Below are 21,163 nucleotides of genomic sequence, written 5' to 3'. Positions count from 1 at the left end.
AGGACCTGGGTATGGAGATAAAATTTTCTATTATCTCACAGCATGGTAGCAGCAGAGCAGGGGGAGAGGGTGGTTACAAATCAAAGCCTCTGAAGGGACCCAGGGAGGAGGCAGTATATGCCTGGCCTCACTCTCCACCCACTCCAGTCTCCTGCTGCTGCCTTCTCCTGGGCAAACTGTGCTGGAAGCTTCGGGCAAGAGTCTGGGCATGTCTTCTGCAAGGGGCAGCCTCCAAGATACAGAGCTGGGCGGAGAGAGGAACCAGAAGGGGAAATGGAGAAGAGCCAGCAATCTCTGATTGCTCGCACCCTCCGAGACAGGCCATCTCACACCCACTCTCCTTTCCTTAAGCCTCCGACTTCACCCTACCCTCAGCTGGTTACCTGTGTGAAAATCAATAAAGGGAAGCCTCACTGACATGGTGCGGGGAAGCCAGCAGGGAGGAGCTCTCACACCCACCATCCCACCATCCCTGTAAATCAGTCCCAGGCACTATACTGTTTTAGCTACTTCATTCCACTGCTGGAAGAAGGAAGGTTTTCTCCTCCCCCTAGCAACAGGCCAGCCAATGAGAGACAGAGATGGTCACAAGTCAGCCAATGAGAAGCCACAGTATGTGGAACTCCCAGTTTCCTCCAATGAGCTCTGTGCTCAGAAAGCCCTCCTACCTTGGCCCCTTCTCTGAAAGAGCTTCCTCTCCGTGTTCTGTATTTGCATTGTTCTGAATTTGTATTGTTTTAAGCCACCAAGTTTGTGTAGTTTGTTACAGCAGTCATAGGAACTGGGATGGGAGAAGGGGACATGCTGAGACTGCTGGGTGGCCCCAAGGACCCCCTTAAAGTTTAATGGCCTTGAAGTTAGAGTGAAACTAGCCAGCATGGTTGACTGTTTTAATCCTGCCCCCTACAGGTGCATAGGTGCAGGGGTGGCCTGTACAGAGCTGGGTTTAGCCAGAAAACAATAAAGCAGGAGAAAGATGGGAAGTTGAGGTTGCATGCAAGGGATGAAATAATCGACCATAGTTGAAAGGAAAGGAGCGACACACAGCAGCAATTCACCGGAGAATTCCGCTTTATTAGGGAAAGGTGCTGGGTTATATAGGAAGGGGCATGAGCTGATTGAGGTGTTACTTCTATGGGGCTGGTGGCTATTGGCTAGGTGCTGGGATTAGGGGGGCGAGGGGTGATTGGGCTTCAGGTGGCACAAGCGGGAACCGAGGACCTGGAAGAGAAACAGGAAGTTCGCCATCTTATGGGTGGGGGGCCCTTCATTCCCCCCTTTCTCCTCTATGGGGTTGTGGACGTTGCTTTCTCTCTGCTTCCTACTGAACAGGGGCGGAGAAGGGAGTGAGGGCTTGAGGACTGGGAGGAAAGGGTTGATAGGACTCCCCACAGTAAGGACGAGTAGATGTGGACTTCTTCAGGTTGGAAATTAATGAAGGTTCCCTGTAACCATAGGTCGAGGACTTGTTGATTCTAATGGTGCCAAGAGGATACGGGTGCCAGAAGCCAGGCGTCTGCGGCCATTGTTTCCAGGAACAGTTTCCAGCGGAGAGAGGGGTCCATCTCAGCGTGTGGTGAGGAGGTTACGTGAGGGTGAGGGATCTTCTGTGGCTAAAAGCTGGTAGTTCCTGAGTAAAAGCTGGTTGAAAGTTTGATTAGAGATTTTACCAACTTGGGATTTGATAAACTATACAAGGCAAGAAGAGACAGGTGAGGAGAATGATTATTATAGGGCCTGCAATAGGCCAAAGCCAGGTAAGGAAGGGGTTTGTTAGTATTGAAGAGAATGGGTTGGAGGAGTAATACTGTGGGTACTGGGAGTTACCCATGTAGTGAATGGCGCAAGACCAGTAGGGACATCTCTGTAGGTGTCTGGCCATCGCCTGCAACAGGCTTGTTTTTGGTCATAGAGGAAGCAGAGGTAGGGAGAATAAAGGTATCTGCTAGTGAACACTTCGGGGGAGGGAGGAAAGTGGAGGTATGAAGGCTCGGAGCAGCCTTTCAGAGGGCAGTCTGATGTGGCAATGAGGGCAGTAATTTTTGTTTGATGCTGTGTGTAAGTCTGTCTGACTTTGAATCGCCATACAAAGGAGGCTGGGGTGGCGGGGAAGACAATAGGAATGAGGAAAAAAACCGAGAGAGAGCGAGGGAGCAGTAAAGGAGGAAAAAGTCATGATTCGGGTACGGATGGCAAAGGGGGTGAATGGGATTTTCGAGGAAAGAGAACAGTAAGGTCAGGAGTCTGGAGGGAGGGAGTCTGTAAACTTTTGTAGGTTAAGAGATCCTTTAGGTGATGTGGGGACAGAATGGTAAGGGGCGCCCTGAATGTCAGTTTATGAGCTTCCTTCTGCAAGAGCTGTCCAGCGGCTAATGCCCGTAGGCAGGGGGGCTCATCCCCGAACTGTGGGGTCTAATTGCTTGGAAAGATAAGCTACTGGGGCAAAGGGTGGGCCATAATGTTGGCCTAGGACTCCTAGAGCTTGACTGGACCTCTCATGAATGTATAATGAGAAGGGCTTCGACAAATCAGGAAGATGGAGAGCTGGGGCTTCCACAAGGGCTCGACGGAGCTTAATGAAGGAGTGTCGGGGTGAGGAGGATAATGGTTCTTCAGGGGGGCCCTTGCTGAGGTCGTATAGGGGTCTTGCCAACAGGGAGAAGTTAGGGATCCACGCTCTAAAATACCCAGCCAGGCCTAGAAAGGAAAGGATTTCTGTCTTGGTTTTGGGAACGGGCAGGTCAGAGAGGAGCCATTTTCTGTAAAAAAATCTTGGGAGGAGGGGTCCAGAGGGATAGAAAAAAAAATGTGTCCTTGAGATCTAGGACTGAGAAGTGGGAGGCCGAGGCAGGGATCCGTGATAAAAGGGTGTATGGATTTGGAACTAAGGGATGGATAGGGATGATGGCCATGTTGATGAGGCGAAGGTCTTGGATGAGGCGGAAAGATTTGTTGGTTTTTTTTAACAGCTAATATGGGGGTATTAAACGGGGAGTGAGTGGGTCTGAGGTCATTTTTGTTTAAAAGATCTTGAATGATGGGTTGAAGGCCAATGAGGGCTGAAGTGGTTAGGGGGTATTGGGCCTGACAGATATACTGAGAGGGGTCATGTAATTTGATAGAGGCAGGAGGACATAGAGCCATGGAGGGGCTTGTAATGTCCCAAACTTTGGGATTTACAGGGTGTATGAGGGTGGAACTGGAGCTTTCATTGGGTAGAGGGGGGGTCATTGGCTATGAGGGCCATCAGAAGGGGAGTACTGGGGGCTGTGGGAGTGGATATAGTTATGGAAACATGGAGGAGAGAAAGGATGTCCCGTCCTAGTAAGGGGATGGGACACTGGGGCATAACCAGGAAGGAGTGGGAGAAAGGTATGGGATTGTCTTGGATTGTGCATAAAAAGGGGGGGTTTCAATGGGAAAATCTGTTTACCTCCTACCCCGACTATAATGGCAGGCGTGGTGGGGCCCCGGTATTCCCGCAAGACTGAGAAGGTGGCTCCTGTATCTAGGAGGAAGGAGATGGGGCGACCGTCTACTATTAAGGTAACCCTGGGCTCCTGTTTGGTGATGGAAATGGTCAGGCGAGAAGCCCCTGGGCCCTGTCAATCTTCTTCTGCCAGCCCCACTACGGAGGGCTGAGGATGGGGATTGTTCGTCCAGCCTCCCCTTCGGGTGGTTGGGCAATCAGACCCCCAGTGGCCCTTTTTGTGGCATCTGGGACATGGGGTGGTAGGAGATCTGGGGGAGGGGCAGGCCCTTGACCAATGTCCTTCTTTTCCGCACTTGAAACAAGCTCCTGGGGGGGGCTTGTTTGTAGAAGGGCGCCCAGGTTGTGGTTTTATCAGCTGGGCCAACATTTTGGCCATTTCCAACAATTTGGAAATTGGCCTGATCAGCCTTTTGTTTACGGCGTTCTTTCTCCTCCTCCTGGTTATGGGAGACTTTAAAGGCCACTGTTAGGATCTCAGTCTGTGGGGTAGCGGGGCCCTGTTCTAACTTTTTGAGTTTAGCTTTAATGTCGGGGTAGCTTTGAGCCAGGAAGTATGTCATAAGGACATGTCTCCCGTCAGGCGTTTCTGGGTCCAGGCTGGTAACTGTAATAGGGCTTGAGTGAGTCTGTCTAAGAACTCGGGGGGAGTCTCCTCCCTCCTTTGAATTATGTCTTGGAGCTTTTAAAAATTGACTCTTTACCAGCTGCCTTTTTCAGACCTGCTATTAAGCAGCAGGTGAAGATATCTCGAGAGCGGAGACCCACGGCAGTGGGGGACTGAAGGGTTCTGGCTCAGTCTGTGGGGGAGAAACAGGTGATGGGGGCAAAGACGGAGGAGGCTCCTGGAACTTAGTTAGAGGGGGGCTGAAAGGCTCAGGCTTGATCTGCAGGGGGGTGAGGTGGGGGAGGAGATGGTGGGGGAGGAAGGGGAGGGGCTGTTGTAGGGAGGAGGGGGAAGGGAGTGGGTGGGAGGCTTCTGTGGGGGAGACGGCTAGCAGGCCAGGAGAACTTGGGGGGAGGCAGGGGGAGGAGGAGGCGGCGGCGGCGAGGGAGGCGGGGGGAGGAGGAGGCGGAAAGCTTCCATATAGGGAATCTCCTTCCATTTTTTCAGGCGCTGGCAGTAGTTAAGGAGATCGCGAGTGATGTCAGGATCAAGAGCTCCCCCTGCGGGCCATTGGTTGTGATTGTCTAGGGGGCATGTCGGCCAATCTTGGGAGCAGTATTTACGGAGGAGTTTTGGTTTTATATCAGGCGTCAGGGAGAGGGTGGCTAGATGCTTGAGCAGGCATTCAAGAGGTGAGCTTCCAGGGAGGGACGAGGAGGCTCCCATGGCTAAAGGACAGAGAAGGAGACACACAGGGGAAGACGAACGGAGACCCTCGGACTGGGAGCAGACGGCAAGGAGACAAAGGGCGTCCCCGGTGATCCCTGGGGGTCTGCGGAAACTCGTATACGAGTCGGTTTCTTAGGAAGTGTGGGTCGTCACCCTGACTTCTCTAAGAAGGCAGAGTGCCGGAGTCACGAGGAACCTAGTACTAGGAGTTTTCGGCGGAAGGAATTTTCGGCAGAAGGAACGGAAGGGGGGGGGGAAGGGAGCGTTCTCATCCGCAAAGGAGTCGCCTCGTGTATGGCTGTTGGAGGGGGGCCTGAGGGTCCGCCGCAGCCGTGAAGGCCTAAGGCGGGGAGAGTTCCCCCCTCGTCCCCGAGCGTCAGGGCCTTGCCGGACGATCACGGTCAATGGCGCTGCGATAGCTCGGGGGAGAGCGGCCCACTCCGGGGGAAAACTTACCCAAAGGCCAGAGAGGAGTGGTGAGTGTGAGGAGCCAGCGCCGGAAAAAGAGGACGGGGGCAAGCTGCTGCTGGTGTCGGGGGAAGACGGGGCCCAGTTGGGGTGTCCCGTCTCCCGGGTTTCGGCACCAATGAAAGGAAAGGAGCGACACACAGCAGCAATTCACCGGAGAATTCCGCTTTATTAGGGAGAGGTGCTGGGTTATATAGGAAGGGGCATGGGGTGATTGAGGTGTCACTTCTACGGGGCTGGTGGCTATTGGCTAGGTGCTGGGATTAGGGGGGCGAGGGGTGATTGGGCTTCAGGTGGCGCCGGCGGGAACCGAGGACCCGGAAGAGAAGCAGGAGGTTCGCCATCTTATGGGTGGGGGCCCTTCAATAGTGTTCATGACCGATAAGACAGGAGAGGATGAGGGAATCAGTGGATCACAAGTCCCAGAGGACATTGTCTGGGTTGGGGGATGGGGGTGAGGGAAAGTGGGTGCTTGAAATCGAGATTATGGTGTGATTACCCATAATGGCAAGGTCTAGGGTAGGGGTTGGCAAACTACAGACCACAGAGACAAATAAAAAATTCTAGAGACTGAGAGTGCTCTGAAATAAAAGAATTTATGGAGCCTCTACAGATGCAGCCGGATAAAGACTGAATCCTGGGACAGGAAGTTTCTGCTTCCCCAGCAGCAAAGTCAGTTAACACGAACAACTTGTCCACCAGACTCAAGAAACAGGGCACATTTATGAGGGGTCTCAAGGAAAGAGAGTTATTTAAATTCACATTGGCTACCGATAAGGGAAGGTGGGCTTAAGTGAAGTGAGTAAATCTGAGGATAGGTGGACAGTCCACTGAGAAGGCTCATGGATTGGTTGTTGATGGTCACAAGCAAGGGGGCTATGGTGGTTCTGGGGACCTTCTAGATTATTGAAATTGCTTCATCCAGGAACATGGAGTCTCTAGCTAGCTGTGGCCTGTGGCTATTGACTGATGACCACCCCTTGTCTCTCTCCCTCATTCTCTGGTCTTTATGTCACTTAACTTAGGACATTTCAGAATTTTTCCTTATCAACAGAGTAAACCCACCTACTCTCTGTTGGTATAAATTTTTACTGGAATACAGTTACACTTGTGGTATAATAAGTCCCCAGTTGCTGGCAGAGCTCCTAAAACCCTTGGAATTTCCTGAGAAATGGGAGTGTTTTTTGTCATTCATAGAAGCCCCAGTTGTGCACAGCTGCCTCTATACTAATGAGGTGACTGGATGGCACCCCTAGATAGCCTCATGATGGGACTGGTCACCCAAAGGACCAAGTGATTAGAAGGTTGGAAATTTCAGCCCCTCCCACTGACCTCTGGGAAGGAGGAGGCTGTAGATTAAGCACCATAAAAAGTCTTGAACAATAAGATTTGATTAAATTCCAGGTTGGTAAACATGCCAGGAAGGTGACGCACCCCTTTTCCATGGGGACAAGTTGCTCACACACTCAGGACCCTACCAGACCTCACCCTGAGTACCTCTTTATCTGGCTATTTGTTGTATCTTTTATCATATCCTTTATAATAAACTGGTAAATATTCCCCTGAGTTTTGTGAGCTGTTCTGACAAATGATTGAAAGCAAGGAGGAGGTCATGGGAACCCTCCAAAGGACAGAAGCACAACCAGACTTGCAGTTGCCCCTGAAGTGGGACTGAGCCCTCAGACTGTGGGATCTGATGCTGTCTTCCCAAACTGAGTTCAGTGTGTAGGACACCTCACTGGCACCTGTTGAGGACTGGAGAATTGCTTGGTGGTGGGGAAAACACTCCAGACCCTCGTGCTTTGATGTATTGTCTATGAATGTTTTCATGCTTCCACAGCAGAGTTGAATAATTGTAACAGAAGCTGCATGACCCCCACCACCACCCCAAACCTAAAATATATTTATGTACAAAGGGGTCTCCCTGCACAGGTTCAAATCCTGCCAGTTACGCCAATAGTGTTATAATGTATCCCCTGGAGGAGGTGGTTCACCATCTGGGGCAAGTTCCTTATGAGTTCATTGAGACAGACAAGGACAAGAAGTTGGGGGTGTAGTCAAAAGGGGTCCACGCCATGTTTATTCTCGCAGCAGTAGGTCTTAGTCTCCCCTGACTCCAGTGCTACTCCTTCCTGCTCCCCAGCATAGGCTTAATCCTCTCCTAGCACTGGGGCTCCAGAGCTTCCCTCCACCAGCCACAGTTCTCTCCTACTTCTCCTTCCAGGCTTCCCTTCTCTGCTCGCCAAGCTCCCTGTTCCCGCACTGGCACCGCTCTCTCCCCGCCCTCTGGGCTCTCCACTTCCCCACCCCTAACACCAGGGGAACTCTGTGGGCAGGTCTCTGGTGGCTGGCCAATGCCTGACCAATTCCATACCAGGAAATGAGAAGAGAGAGTGGGTGTTTCCTCTCCACCCCTCCTCTGGGCTGGTATTCCCTGTGACTGCCCAGCTGCTCTGTCCCAGTAAACATCCTGCCACTCTCCTAAGTATGCAAAGCAGGCTCTTATATATATAATGAGCCCTATTAAAGCCAGGCAGGAATCCTGGTCAGAAGTTCCCATTTTCTGTACAATTATCTATGACTGCTTTCATGCTTCAACAGCAGAGTTGAGTAATTGTGACAGAAACTGTATGAACCCCCCAACCTCACACCTAAAATATTTATGTGAAAATTAATAAAGGAAACTTCATTTAAAATGGAATCAGAGTCCAGCAGGGGGAGCTCTCGCACCCTGCAACTTGTCAGTTGCAGGGGGCTCGGAGGAAGGGGAGCTGGGGGACGGGGAGGGGCCCTACCTTGCAAGTGAACACTATTTTAGCTACCACTTCACAGCCCAGCCAATTAGACTGTCACAACTCCAGCAGTGAAAAGCCACACTTTGAACTTCCAATTCTCCCCTGTCCTCTGTAAAAGAGCTTTCTTTCCTTTGTTCTGCAGACTTGCCTATGGTTTTGCCATAATTTGTCCCTCATTGCAACTTTCTGCTCTTCCCAAATAAACTCTTTTTTGGCTGGTAAAATAACTTGAGTTTCACTTTTAAGGTTAACATTTACTATGTGGCTCTTTACAGGAAAAGTTTGTTGAGCCCTGGTCTAGTGTATGAGTAGTCAAGACAGGGAAGAGGGCAGGGCAATGGGAGAAGAGGAGGTCCAGAAAACCTAGAATGACGATGGTCCTGCTGAGTGACCCAGGCGTCAGCTGAGGGAATTCAAGGACAATGGTTTCTCTCCACTCCAGGATTTTATGTGACCCTTTGCCTGAAACCTCCTCCCCACCGTTTATCCCAGAAAACTGCTCATGCTCCAGGAACAGGTCAAAGGCCATCTCCAGAACCTTCCCCTGGCTGTGCTTGGGGCCCTGTCTGTGCTCTGGGAGACCCCTCATCTGAGCACCCAGTAATGGACTCTACAGGTGTCACCAAGCCTGGGGGTTCCTGGAGGCCAGAAACTCCCACCCCTAAGTGAGACAGGGCACATGTGAACAAGCAGACCTGCAGAGACCCCACCCCCAGCCCCAAGAGCTAAGTGAACGTCATCAGGGCATATTCAGAGGCCAGATGGGTGGCTCTGGGCAGGAAGCTGCCATCCTACTGTTGACAGGCCTGAAGCAGCAGCTGAGCTCTCAGCAAGGGCAGCTGTCAGACTCCAGTGGCTGTGACTCCATCTCCCCCTACACACTGACAGCAGGCAAGCAGGACCACAGACAAACCCCAGCTCAGCCCCAAAGCCAGACCCAGGGGTCAATGTGTAAAATAAACAAAGGTTTATTTATAAGCAAGAATCATGTCCAGTATACAGTGGAAACTTTGTGCAATCAATACAAGCCGGGGAACAGAGGCCACACCCAGAAAGGATCTCCTTCCAATTTGTGGCGAGGAGGCCTGAGGTCCTCCCACAGGGGGCAGACGTGTTTCATCGCCTGCTGGGCCCAGAGTGGGCGGAGACCCTGGCCCATCAGGCAGTGGGACATCCTGATTCCAGCATGGAAGCTTTTCTTTTATTCACAGTAACAGCTGGACTCTCCTACCCTCCAAAAGTCCAGCTGCCAAGTTCAAGTCCACTGGAATTTTTCAACAAGGGATCCAAGTACCTGGGACCCATCTGACTTCTCAAGGAGTCCCCATCCCCCTTCCTTCCAGAATCTGCTTCAGGCCACACTTACCCGCCCTCTGCAGGGCATGTGTTCGGGAGCAGTGGGCTGACTCATCAACGGAGAAGAACCCTTTGGCGAAATTGTTGGCTACGGCTGCTTCAGGCAGGCCATTCAACACAACATGGCGACACGGACCCACAACATATGACACAGACACAGACGGACTCTCAGCATATCACATCCACTCAGGATGGCCGCAGGCACAACACCAAAGTGGCCCCACGGACACCCTGGAGCCTGGCACTCCAGGACCAGAGGGAGGGCCTGGGGGTGGAGGGAAACCGGAGCCCTGCGCCCTGCTTCAGGAGGCAGAGGAAGGTCCAGGCTGAGGTAGGAGGAGAGAGATGGCTGCGGGGCCTCAGGCATCTCCAGTTCTTGCAATTCCCTGACAGAAGGTGTGGCCTCGGAACAGCACACCAGACACAAAGGAGGAGGGGCTGAAGTTGTGGGTAAATTGGAGTAAAGGTCAAAGGCAAAGAAGTAAACTGAGTTTGGCTTTGTTGTTTTGCTTGCCTGCATGGTGCTTACTTTTTTTTATTATTTTCAATTGCCATATGTTAAAATGGGAAGATTTTCGGTTTGAGGTTTGCCATCTTGCCCAGGTCACGGCACTCATTCATTCAGGTTGTGTGCCTGGCCTGTCTGGGTGTGATTTTATACCACGTGCCAGAGGTGGAGCTGGCAGGAATGGATTGGGAGGTGGTGCTTTTCGGGGTCCTGAGCTAAACCAAGGCCCCTGTCCTCTGCAGGGGTTGCCAGCCCCTTCCTGCACAGAAACATGTGAATGATGACACTAACCCCCCTCCCCCTGAAAACTGCCCCCGGGACTGTCCTGCAGTCTCAGCATTCAGGCTAAAGTGCAGCCCCATATGACTGCCCCTCCTCCACGGGAGACTCACGCAGCATCCCTCCTCCTCAGCAGGCCCCTGTGGAAGGCAGGATGCGGGGCCTCCCAGGAAGCCAGAGCTGGGTATAAAAAAAACAAGGCCTCCAGAAGCCAAGCCCACAGGACCAGCTGGAGGGTGGCTCTTAGAGAGGCAGGGGTTGGCCCCGGGCTACCCAGCATGTCTGTGTTCAGCAGACTTCCGAGAGCAGATGCACACCATGACAGGAGGGGTTTTCCTTCACTTTCCCTGCCTCATCCTTCTGCTTGCAGGTGAGAGGAAGGCTGAGGCTGTCGTGGCCACTACAGGAATTTGGCTCAGAAAGAGCCAGAGTCCTAGGGGGTGAGGGCCTAGAAGGACCAACCAGGGATCAGCCCACCTTGGTGGTGGTATGGCCCCTGTCAGCCTGGTTAACTGTGCTTCATCCCAGCGTCAGGCACACCAAGGGGCAGGGGCTTCTCCTCTGGGCTCTGCAGCAGAGTCTCTGGTGCCCCCGGCTGGGACTGAAAAGGGCATTCCTCCTTGGAGAAGGGGACCTGCTCATCCTTCGGGGAGCCTGAGGGACTGGCGTCCGATTCTCCTGTCGTGGAGCTGGCCTGGGAGGGGCACTGAGAGCTGTGGTCAGAGCTGCTACAAACATTCACGATGCAGGTGACGTTGACCTGGGTCCCGTGGCCACTGAGAGAGGGCTCTGTTAAACACAAGAATGGGACAGGGTGGTCAGTTGGGATGCCTGGAGCTTTGCATCCTGGCAATCCTACGCTCAAATCTCTGCTATGCCTCCATAAACTTGGCCAAGTCACTTAACTCCTTGGAGCATTGGTTTGCTCAGCTATAAAATGGGCATAATACCCTTTCCATCTCCTTGCAGGCAAGGAGGAGTGTCTTGCTCATTGCCATATCCCTAGAACCCGCTTGGCTCATGGAGATGGGTGATACTCTCAGCAGAGCATGGGTTGAACACTAGCACCACTATTCAACCACCTGTTCTGCACCTCGACCCGACTCTACCCCAATCTCACACCTGCCCCTTCTCATCTCAGTTCATATTGCTATCATCATCCACCCAGTTGCTCTCAAAGCCTCGAACCCATCTTGCTCTCAAAACCCATTAGCAATTCTTACCTTGCCTACCTTCAAGAGATTCTTCAAGTTCACTGCCTCCTGCTCCCGCTCACACAAACCTTCATCCACTCCCACCTGGACGAGTGTGAACAGCTTCCACCCCACCCCTCTGCAGTCTGCTCTCCACCAGCAGCCAAAGCCAGCCCTTTAGAACTTGGCAGATCACTCCCTTGGCTGCTCAACACACCACAGTCCTCAACCACAGCCTACAAGGCCCCACACAACTGGTGCCTGCCTTCTCCTGCTGCTCTGCGATCTCAGCTGGGTTCCTTCCAGCCACACTCACCCCCCTGAAGCTGCTTAAGCCCTCCAAGCCTCAGAGCCTTGGCATGTGCTGCTCCCTTAGCCTGGAACACTCTTCCTGTTTCCCAGGGCTCTCCTCCTTTCTTTTACTCAAGTCTCAGCTCCAAAGGCCACTGCCTCCAAGAAGCCTCCCTGACTTTCCTCTCTAAAGACATTCATTCACCCCATGCCATCCATCGCTCCCTGCGTCCCATCCTCTGCTATGATCTCCAGGGCCCATGGCCGCTCCCACTATACAATTTCCTGGGTTACTTGTTTGTGTCTCCCCCACAGGCCCTGAGCCCAGGAGGGGGACCTTTGTGACTGTACCTGTAACTCTAGTGCCTATAACAGGGACACATGCAAATGGATAAAAACCAGCCCACAGGTGTGTTTTCTTCTTCTTGGTGGTAGTGTGAAGTGGCTACCAACATTTAAATTTCAGGAGTCTTTGTTTTAAAAAGTCTGGATTTATGGCTCCCTGTGGGCCTTGGAGGGCCCACATGCCTGAACGTAACCGGCAGCAAGGGCTTTGCCTCCGCCCTCCCAGCCAGCCGGCCCTGTGGGCATCTGAATGTCCTAACGAGCAGGTGAGGCCCCCTGAGTGACAGATAAGCTGAGGTCGGTGTAAGGGGATGGATATACAACGGCCCCTCAAATAGCAAAGAGCTGCTGCTGCTGCTCTTCGTCCAGGACAGGCTGAGTATCCAAACACCCAGGGTGCATGGACACGCCCTTTGTTTTCCAGTCCAGTTTGTTTTCTGACTCCAGGAAGCCTAGGAGGAGGATACAGCCAGCGAGCTGCTCTGCTCAGAAAAGCCCCGAACAGGCTGGGGAGAGGGAGCGCTGAAATCATGGGGCTGGAAGGAAATTTCCACTGAGCCTCCATGACACCCAAATGTTACCCAAAGTCACAATAGCCTTTGCATATCATGAGTGAGACACTGCAGAGGCATTCAGGGGGGCCATGGGGGAGGCACAGCACCAGGGGTGACACGTTCCCACAGAGGACAGAGGTGCTAGTGTGAGAAGCAAACAGGGCAGAGCAGAGGTGGGCACTCACACTCAGGGCTCCGGGGCCAGGCAGGAAGCCACACCGAGAGGACCACAGGAGAGGCGCCATGGAGAACACAGACTGAGTTTCCATTTGGAGCTCACCCATTTGACCAAGTTTAGGGCCACCTGCTGTGTTCCCGGCACTGACCCAGGCCCTTCCTTAGGGAGTCCCCGTGCTGGGGCTGAGGACACTGAGGAGGGCGGGCACTGGTGGGGAGAGCAGACATGGGGCACCACAGTCCACGTGGCAGTGAGGGGAGGAAGCAATCCCTGAGTCAGGTGACAGGGAGACAAGGGTGTTGCAGTCCTGCCAAGCAGGTGTCATGCTCTTCTCTAGATGAGAAAATTGAGGCTCGGCAGGGCAAAGGAGCCTACTGATTCTGGTGGCACCCAAGCAGCTGAGGGGACATCTGGGAATGACCCAAGTCCAGAGTCTTTCCTGGACTTCCCACCAGCCGGCGCTGCCAGGTGAGAGGGAGAGACCAAGGCCAGCAGACTTGACCTCTCACTACAAAACACACCCAAGGAAGCCCCAGACTTTCTGGGGGACCCCGGCAGGGGCCCCATCATGTGGGCACTGGCTGCTCACCAGGGGTGACACCTGTCACAGACCAGGTCCAGGGCACAATTCATACTGTGTAAATTGGGCTTGGGCTTCTGCAGAACCCATATGACCCCCCACAGACCTCGTGCCCAAAGGGACTGGCTGAAGACCACGGTGAGTGGAGCCCTGGAGGCATTTACTTATTCAGCTTTCTACGCCAGGTCTCTGGGGCCTGAGAGCCCAGGGCTGATTCCTGGCTCTTCTGTTCACTGGCTTTGCGCCTTTAAATAAGCTGTTTAACTTCTCTGGGCCTCAATTTCCTCATCTGTGAAATATAATAGGTATTAATTTAATAATATATTATATAATAGTATACACAATGTCCAATAATCATAATTATAATATATAATATTGTTTCATCATACATCTATAATCATATATTATCATATATTATATATAATATACAAGAAAACTCCCTGCCGAGAGAGGAGACTCGAAGGACAAATTGGGATTGTCTGGAAGGATGTTCCTGGTGAAAGAGCCCACAGGGGCAAGGGTGGGAGACACCTGGTGAGTTCAGAGAATGCAAAGACATCTGTGCACCTCAGGGGACCAGGGCAACGAGGCTGGAGATGGAGCCGAGGCTAATCACACAGGGCTTCGAACGCCCTGCCAGGAGCTCGGGCTCCTTCCCGCATGGGAGCCAGCAGGAGATGGCTAAGACAGAAGGAAACGAGAAATGCGAAGTGGGGGACGAAGCCAGGTGGGCTCCCACCTCTTCTTACCTGAGCTGCCGGAGCTGGCCCGGGCCTCCCCAGACCCACTGGCCTTCTTCGGCCCCGGTGCATGCAGCTGGCTCCTGGAGGGCGCCCTCCTGTCCGCGGTGCTGGCGGAGCTCTCCAAGGAGCTGCTGCTGGAGCTCGGCACTGCGGTCAGCAGGTGCTGCTGCTCAGAGCCTGGGGCACCTCGGGCCTTATCAGCAGGCAGGTGAGGCTGGACGGGGAGGAAAAGGGGGGGTGTGGTCAGCCCATCTGCCAGCTCCTCATCCCTCTTCCTTCTCACCACCATCTGCACCCCATGCCACAAGCACTCCTCAGTTTGCACAGTGCTTTCTCCATGCTTCCTGTGATTAGCACCGGGCTGCCTACTGAGTGCACGTCCTATGGGGGCAAGGGCCATGCGGCTCTGTTCACCAGTCTTAGAGGTGGGGCAGGCTTTTCATCCTCATTTTGCATAAGCAAATAGAGACCCAGAGAAGGAGAGTGGCTTTCCTAAGGTCACCTGTGGATAAAGTGAAGGTTGCTACGGCCAGGATCCTCACCTGAACTTAAACTACTTCATGAGGTAACTGGCCTGCTGCTAGGCCACTGCTTCCACACCCGTAGGCAGTGAGCTATGATTGACTGAGTCACTATACAAAGAGCTCTGCCCAATGCTCTGGGCGGAGGCAGGGACAACGAAGGAGGATTACAGACTGACGGACTGCTGGATGCAGACGTAATTCTAGTGCTCAACCTATGGCTGGGAGAAAAAGCCCTATAATAAACCCTTTCACCCCAAGAGAGTGCTATTGTCATTCCTTGGTCTCACTGCATCCGTATTAAGCTTGCCCGGGGCTGAAACCCTTGGGCAAGACATCACCCCATCGGCATAGGGTGATGTGGCCCAGACTGATGCCAAGAGCATGGACTCTGGAACCAAAGCACAGGGGTGCAAATCGTAACTCCACCTCACCAGCTGTGTGACTGGACAAGTTACTTAACCTCTTCTGGGGAAAGCTGGGGTTCCTATGGCCAGGATCCTCACCTGAACCTAAACTACCTGATGATGTAACTGGCCTGCTGCTAGGCTACCGCTTCCACACCCGTAGTCAATGGGCTGTTACTGACTGAGTCACTATATAAAGAGCTCTGCCCAGTGCTCTGGGCGGAGGCAGAGGCCGGGAGGATTACAGACCTGCTCGACCTGTTCCCGGGAGAACAAGCTGGGTAATAAACCCTTTTACCCCAAGAATGTTCCATTGTCATTCCTCGGTCTCACTCCATAGTGAATGTGCCCAGGGCTGAAACCCATGGGCCAGGCACCTCTCTATGCCTCCATTTTTTCATCCATAGAGGGAGGATAAAAACGTACCTCCCAGGCTGGCTGGAGGCATACGTAGGATAAGTAACTACAAATATCTGAGTATTTGTAAAGTGCTCAGAACAATGCCTGTTACATAGTGAGCTTCCCACGAGGGTTTGTTAAATTAGGGGTGGGGCCAACTACGGCCATGAGCCAAATCCACTTTGCCACTTACTGGTTCTGTATAGGCTGCAAGCTAAGAATGGTTTTCACATTTTTAGATGGTTGAAAGTTGTTTTTAAAGAATAGTATTTCATGACATGTGAAATTATGTGAAGTTCCAAGTTTTCGTGTCCGTAAACACAGTTATACCGGAATACAGCCACTCCCATTTGCTTATGGACCGACCATCTGTGACTGCTTCCCCGCTACAATAGCAGGTTTGAGTAGTTGTGACAGAGACCATATGATCCTAAAATACTTACTATCTGGCCCTTTACAGAAAAAACCCTGTTTTCAATCAATCAATCCAGTGTAGACAGCCTTTTTATTTAGGACCCTCAGCCATGCTGTGTCAGCAACCCTTTCCAGATTCCATCCCCCACGGTCTTCTGTGAGTCCTCCTAATAACTCTTTCTCATAGGAAAACATAAATAACGATAATAAAAGCCAATAGTTCAATGCCATCTAATGCCAAGTGCTGTGCTAAAGTCCTTCCAGGACACTATATTGACCCTTCCAACACCCCCATGTTATCCTTGCTTTGAAAATGTGGAAACCAAGGCCCAGAAAGGTTGAGTTACTTGCCCAAGGTCACACAGGATATGGTGCAGCTAGGCTAAAACCCACGACACCTTTCCTGGGTGTGTGGGGTTTCCGCTCTGGAGGCCCAAGACAAGGTGCCTACTTGCAGACACGCGCACTGGGGAGCACCTTGAATTTCCACTGAGGCTTTTCCTGTCCGCACCAACTGAAAAAGCAGGTGCACAAGCTCTTGCCTTGGGGTTCTAGGTGACTGCTGGGTCGCAGAAAGTAAGGAGATAGAAACAGAAGGGTTCACGTTCCCATCCACTACCCTGGCTTCTGGCTGGTGCAGGACAAGAGGGCCCGGTGGAATGAGGACTGAGGCCAGTGAAAGGCTGGTGGAAACGGCCCAGCACAGGACAGAAGGGGCAGGTGAGGGCCTAAGGGTGGGCATTTGCTCCAGGGCTGGAGGCATGTCAGCCCCTGCTCCCAGGGAAAGGCCGAGACCCCCTCTGGCCTCGCCCCAGAGGGCGCTGCAATCCAGGAGTGCTCTGAGGGCTGGCTTGCTCTGGTCAATCACTGCAGCCCTCGGCCCCCAGCCCCGCCCACTACGCTGTGACCCCTGGGACACCTCAACCCTCTCCAGGCACTCAATGCCTCGGCAGGCCTGTCCACAGCCTCTGACTCCAAAATGAAAAGATGCTTGGCAAGAGCTGTCCTGTGAAGCCACGGAGTCCCAGGGAGGGTGTGTCACAGGCTCAGTATCACACAGCTGGTCCAGTCCATGGTGTGGACAGGATGGGCCCAGACAGGGCTCAGACCAGGGCTGCTCGCTTCGCACTGGTTCCTGCCTCCCTGGTTAACTGCCTCTCCGCCCATCCACCACCTCATCCCTCTTAGGAGAGATGGGGAGCATTGCAAGTTCAGGCTGAGCCTTTGCCTAGGTGGTGTGTGGTCACTAGCCCCCTACCCCTGGCTCTGCTCTGAGCCCGGACAAAACAGGGAGGGAGAGGGCAAGCACCCAAAGGTCACTCCTCACAACCCCCAGAAAAGGGGCTTTTCACAGCCTGTATTCTGCTCCTCTGCTGGTGGCTAGGGCTGGGCAGAACAGAAACCCCAAAGGTCACAGCCCACCTCCCTCCACCAAAGCCACAAGTTGCAAAGTTCACGCAGCCTCTAAGTGGGGCAGATGCATCCTGCGTCCTGTTCCTTGGGCTGGGACCCCAGACAGGGGGAGTACTGAGGGGACTCATTCCAGAAACAGGATCCTAACAGATGTGGTATACATACACAGTGAAACATTACTCAGCCATAAAAAGAAATGAAATGTTGCCGTTTGTGATAACATGGGTGGACCTCGAGGGTATTATGCTTAGTGAAGTCAGACAGAGAGACAAACACCACATGATTTCACTTATATGTGAAATCTAAAAAAAAACACAACTGAGGAGCAAACAGACAAGAAGCCAGAAACAGACTCATTAATAGAGAGAATGGTGGTTGCCAGAGGGAAGGGGGTGGAGGGTGGGTGAAATAGGTGAAGGGGATAAAGAGGTACCATCGTTCAGTTACAACCATGTCATGGGGATTAAAAGTACAGCATAGGGAATATAACCATTAATATTGCAATAACTTTATATGGTGACAGATGGAACCTGCATTTATCATGGCGAGCATTTTGTTATGTATATAAATGTCAAATCACTCTGTTGTACACCTGAAATAAATATATTATGTCAATAAAATATTTTTTTAAATAAAAAAGGATCCCAGCCAGCAGCCAGCCAGCCCCCTTCACCTTTCAGCACCTCATGGCCCAGCCCTGCCAGAGCAGAGATCCTGGCAGGGCCACCACCTGGGTCCTCCAGATTCCTACATCGCCCATGTCTGTGTGTATGAGTGTGTGTTCATGAAGCTCACATGCCTGTATGTGCAGGCCCAAGGGTGTGTGAGAATGCACAAATGCGTGTGTGTGTGTGTGTGTGTGTGCACATCTGTTAGTGGTGTGCATGCTGGGGGCGGTGAAGGTAGGCACTACTCGGTCTATGTCTCAGGCCATTCTCATTAGCTGTGTGACCCTGGGAAAGTTACTTACCTTCTCTGAGCTCAAGTTTCCTGAGCAGTAAAATTAGGGCGATAATCTTCCTACCTACATCATAGCATGGCTGTGAGACTAGATAATGCTTGGTACTGTGCCTGGCATACATTCATCACCTCATAAACATTCATCCTCATTATTGAACGTGAACCCATGTGTGAGGGTGTCTGTGGGAGTGACTGTGGGTGAGTCACACATGTGGGTACACTGGCCTTTGCTAAACAAAAGGAAGACACCATCCCTTTGCAGCAGGAGGAACACAGTGGTGCTGCATTGCTGCACTCTCCACCCCAGCGGCGTGGCCTGGGCACTAGAAAGCCTCTTAGTAGGGACTACTGCCACCAGCTGAGTAGTAGAGTGGGGCACAGGTGGAGCAAGGGGGCAGGGGGAGGAGCCCAGACACTGAAGGGCATCTGAGAAGGTGACCAACCCTTGAGGGCAGGCCCTGGTGGGGTGCGGAGAGCGCAACAGCTCTGTACGTCTGCCCCGGCAGAAAAGGATGCTGGACAAAGCCTGCAGATTCAGCCTGAGGTTCTCTGACCTTACGCAGCTAACTGACCTCCCCGAGATTCAGTTTCCTCATCTGTAACGTGGGGTGATGCTACTGCCTACCTCACAGGGGAGTGTGAGGACTCAGTAACAGAGCACAGGCAAAGACCCTGGCCTGGGGCTCAGCCAGTCGTGTGTGGAACCAGGTCCACATTCAGTAAGGTCTTGGTAGCTTGAAATTGGCCATGGTGGCAGTGTTTGTAAGACAGCAATGAGCAAACACCACACATCAGGGTTTTGGAATTTTTTTGCTGCCCTAAGAGCCGGTTACCAGCACACCCACTCAATGGGTTGCTCACAGAGATCACAAACTCAGTGAAGAGAAAAGGGAAGCAGGGCCACTGGGCCACACCCAGGACATCTTTACGCACAAAGTATTGGGACACAGGAAACAATGTGGCCGCTGGGCTGCAGGGGTGGGACTTGGAGGGTGTACTTGCTCTACCTGCCACCGGGTGGCCGCTGTCAGCATCACCGAACTGAGGCCAGGAAAACACACATTCATACCCTGGGAGAATAAGAACTGGTTGGCATTCCCAGTGTTCATTACAGGTCAAAGAGCACTAGGCCAGGAGTCTGGAGACACATTGCTGTGTGGCCTTGGGCAAGTCTTTTTCCCTCTCTGCACCTCTTTTCTTGTCAGCAAAATCAGGGAATGAAATCAGTCTCTCATCCCTACCAAGTCTGAAACCCTGTGTAAACCTCAGGCCCTGGGCCGCCCAGGGCAAGCTTTTCCCTAGCACAATGGTTCTCAAGGAGGGGGATTCATCCTCCAGGGGGCATGTGGCAATGTCTGGTTGTCACCTCTGGGAGGCAGTGTTACTGGCATCTGGTTGGGAGAGGCCTGCAAAATTGCTGACCAGGCTACAGTGTACAGGACAGCTCCCCAGGACAAAGAATCACCTGGCCCCCAATATGAATACTGCAGAGGTTGCCAGCAGGACAGGAGGGTGTGGGGGAACATGGCAGGGAGTCCCTCAGACTGTTTCCTCATCTGTAAAATTGGGTAAAAACCCTGCCCTGCCTACCATGTACTAGGAGCAGACACTGCATGCTGACTCACCCCACACGCATCTCACATGCATTTCCAAGTCATCTCCCTGTCCTTCACCAGAGAGGCTGGAAAGCAAAGCACCCTCTCTCCCAGCTTCCCTTGCACCCAGGGGTGGTCCATGACACCATTCTAGCCAATGATACCAAAGGAGACATCTACCCGGGGCTTCTGGGATGGGCTCTGATTTCCTGTTAAAAGACACTATGGCTGGCCTGCCCATTTCCCCCTCTTTTTCCTGCCTCAAACCTGGAGGTCACAGGTGAAGTGGCTATCACCATCTTATGACATAAGGCCACATGCAAGAGAACACAAGCTAACATGCTCAAAACAGCAGAGTTTGGGCTCCTGCTGACTTCACAGAAGGAAACTGAATCATTCCAGCAGCCACCAACCCCTTGACTCCTTGGTATGCCAGGAAAAATTAAGCCCTTTGCAGATACTTGCAGCCCAGTACCTTCCTGATGGAGAATTGATGAAATACTATGTCAGTGCCCCAGCTCTGACAAAGGTCTGCCACAGACCCTACTTTATAAAAAAGATCAAAGGTGAGCTGCTTTGATTGAAGTGGGGGCAGGACCCAAGACCCAAACCTCCAGGCTCCACCTCAACCCTGGAGATGACCCTGGGGTCTGTGGGACCCCAGGGACCCCATTACTGCTCCATGAGGAAATGCTTTGTAGACGTCACCGAGATGCTGAGAACTGCTGCCAGCTAAGAGGGGTGCAGAGCCCTGCAAGCTGGGCCGCGCAGACACTGTCCCCACTTTAAGGTGAGAGAACAGAGCCCTAAGCAGTTTCATATCCACCGAGGTCACACTTATGGGTCCAGGAGCAGGTGCTTCCCACTGACACCACTCACCCTGCTGCTCCCGGATGTGGCGTTTCATACTCACTGTCTCCTGTAGCCCAGGGAGGGCTGCCTGACCCTCCAAAAACAGACACTGGCTGGCCTTTCCACAGCCTCCCAGGGCTCTGCACACCACCTGACACTGGACAGACCAACCTAGAGAATCCAGTGCTTCTTGTGGGACAACCCTGCCTACCAGGAGACCGGGCAGGAGGAGGGGGAAGGCAGAGGGGCACTCACCACCTTGGCTTCTCCTTGTAGGCATAAGGGCTTCTCTGCAAAGAGACAGGGGACAAGTCAGGCAGAGTGGCTTCCTCAGGCCAAATCTGTTCTAACTAGGAGGGCGGCGGGGTCCAAGCAGAACCAGCAAGAGTAGGCATAGCTCTGGGGGTGATAATTAGCTACCAGACGAGGTACGCTACCATACCCAATCAGCCACCATACCCAACGCTCCAGCTGACCTGACGGTGT

General features: G+C 52.7%; 1 protein-coding gene across 1 annotated transcript in view; it reads right to left on the bottom strand.

Annotated features, from left to right (window-relative positions):
• Window positions 1-9,033: 9,033 nt before the first annotated feature.
• TNFRSF1B (TNF receptor superfamily member 1B) overlaps window positions 9,034-21,163 on the bottom strand; it is a 32,421-nt gene continuing 20,291 nt past the window's right edge. Inside the window, exons 8-10 of the mRNA XM_036925129.2 lie at window positions 20,933-20,967; window positions 14,123-14,330; window positions 9,034-11,021 (exon numbers count right to left, since the gene is read on the bottom strand). Coding sequence (XP_036781024.2) covers window positions 10,741-11,021; window positions 14,123-14,330; window positions 20,933-20,967 — 524 coding nt within the window. The 3' untranslated portion in view covers window positions 9,034-10,740. The remainder of the gene's footprint in view (window positions 11,022-14,122; window positions 14,331-20,932; window positions 20,968-21,163) is intronic.

This window comes from Manis pentadactyla, chromosome 4 (assembly GCF_030020395.1).
Source record: "Manis pentadactyla isolate mManPen7 chromosome 4, mManPen7.hap1, whole genome shotgun sequence".
In the NCBI taxonomy this organism is placed as follows: domain Eukaryota; kingdom Metazoa; phylum Chordata; class Mammalia; order Pholidota; family Manidae; genus Manis; species Manis pentadactyla.
This window is presented reverse-complemented; position numbering and strand designations above follow the sequence as displayed.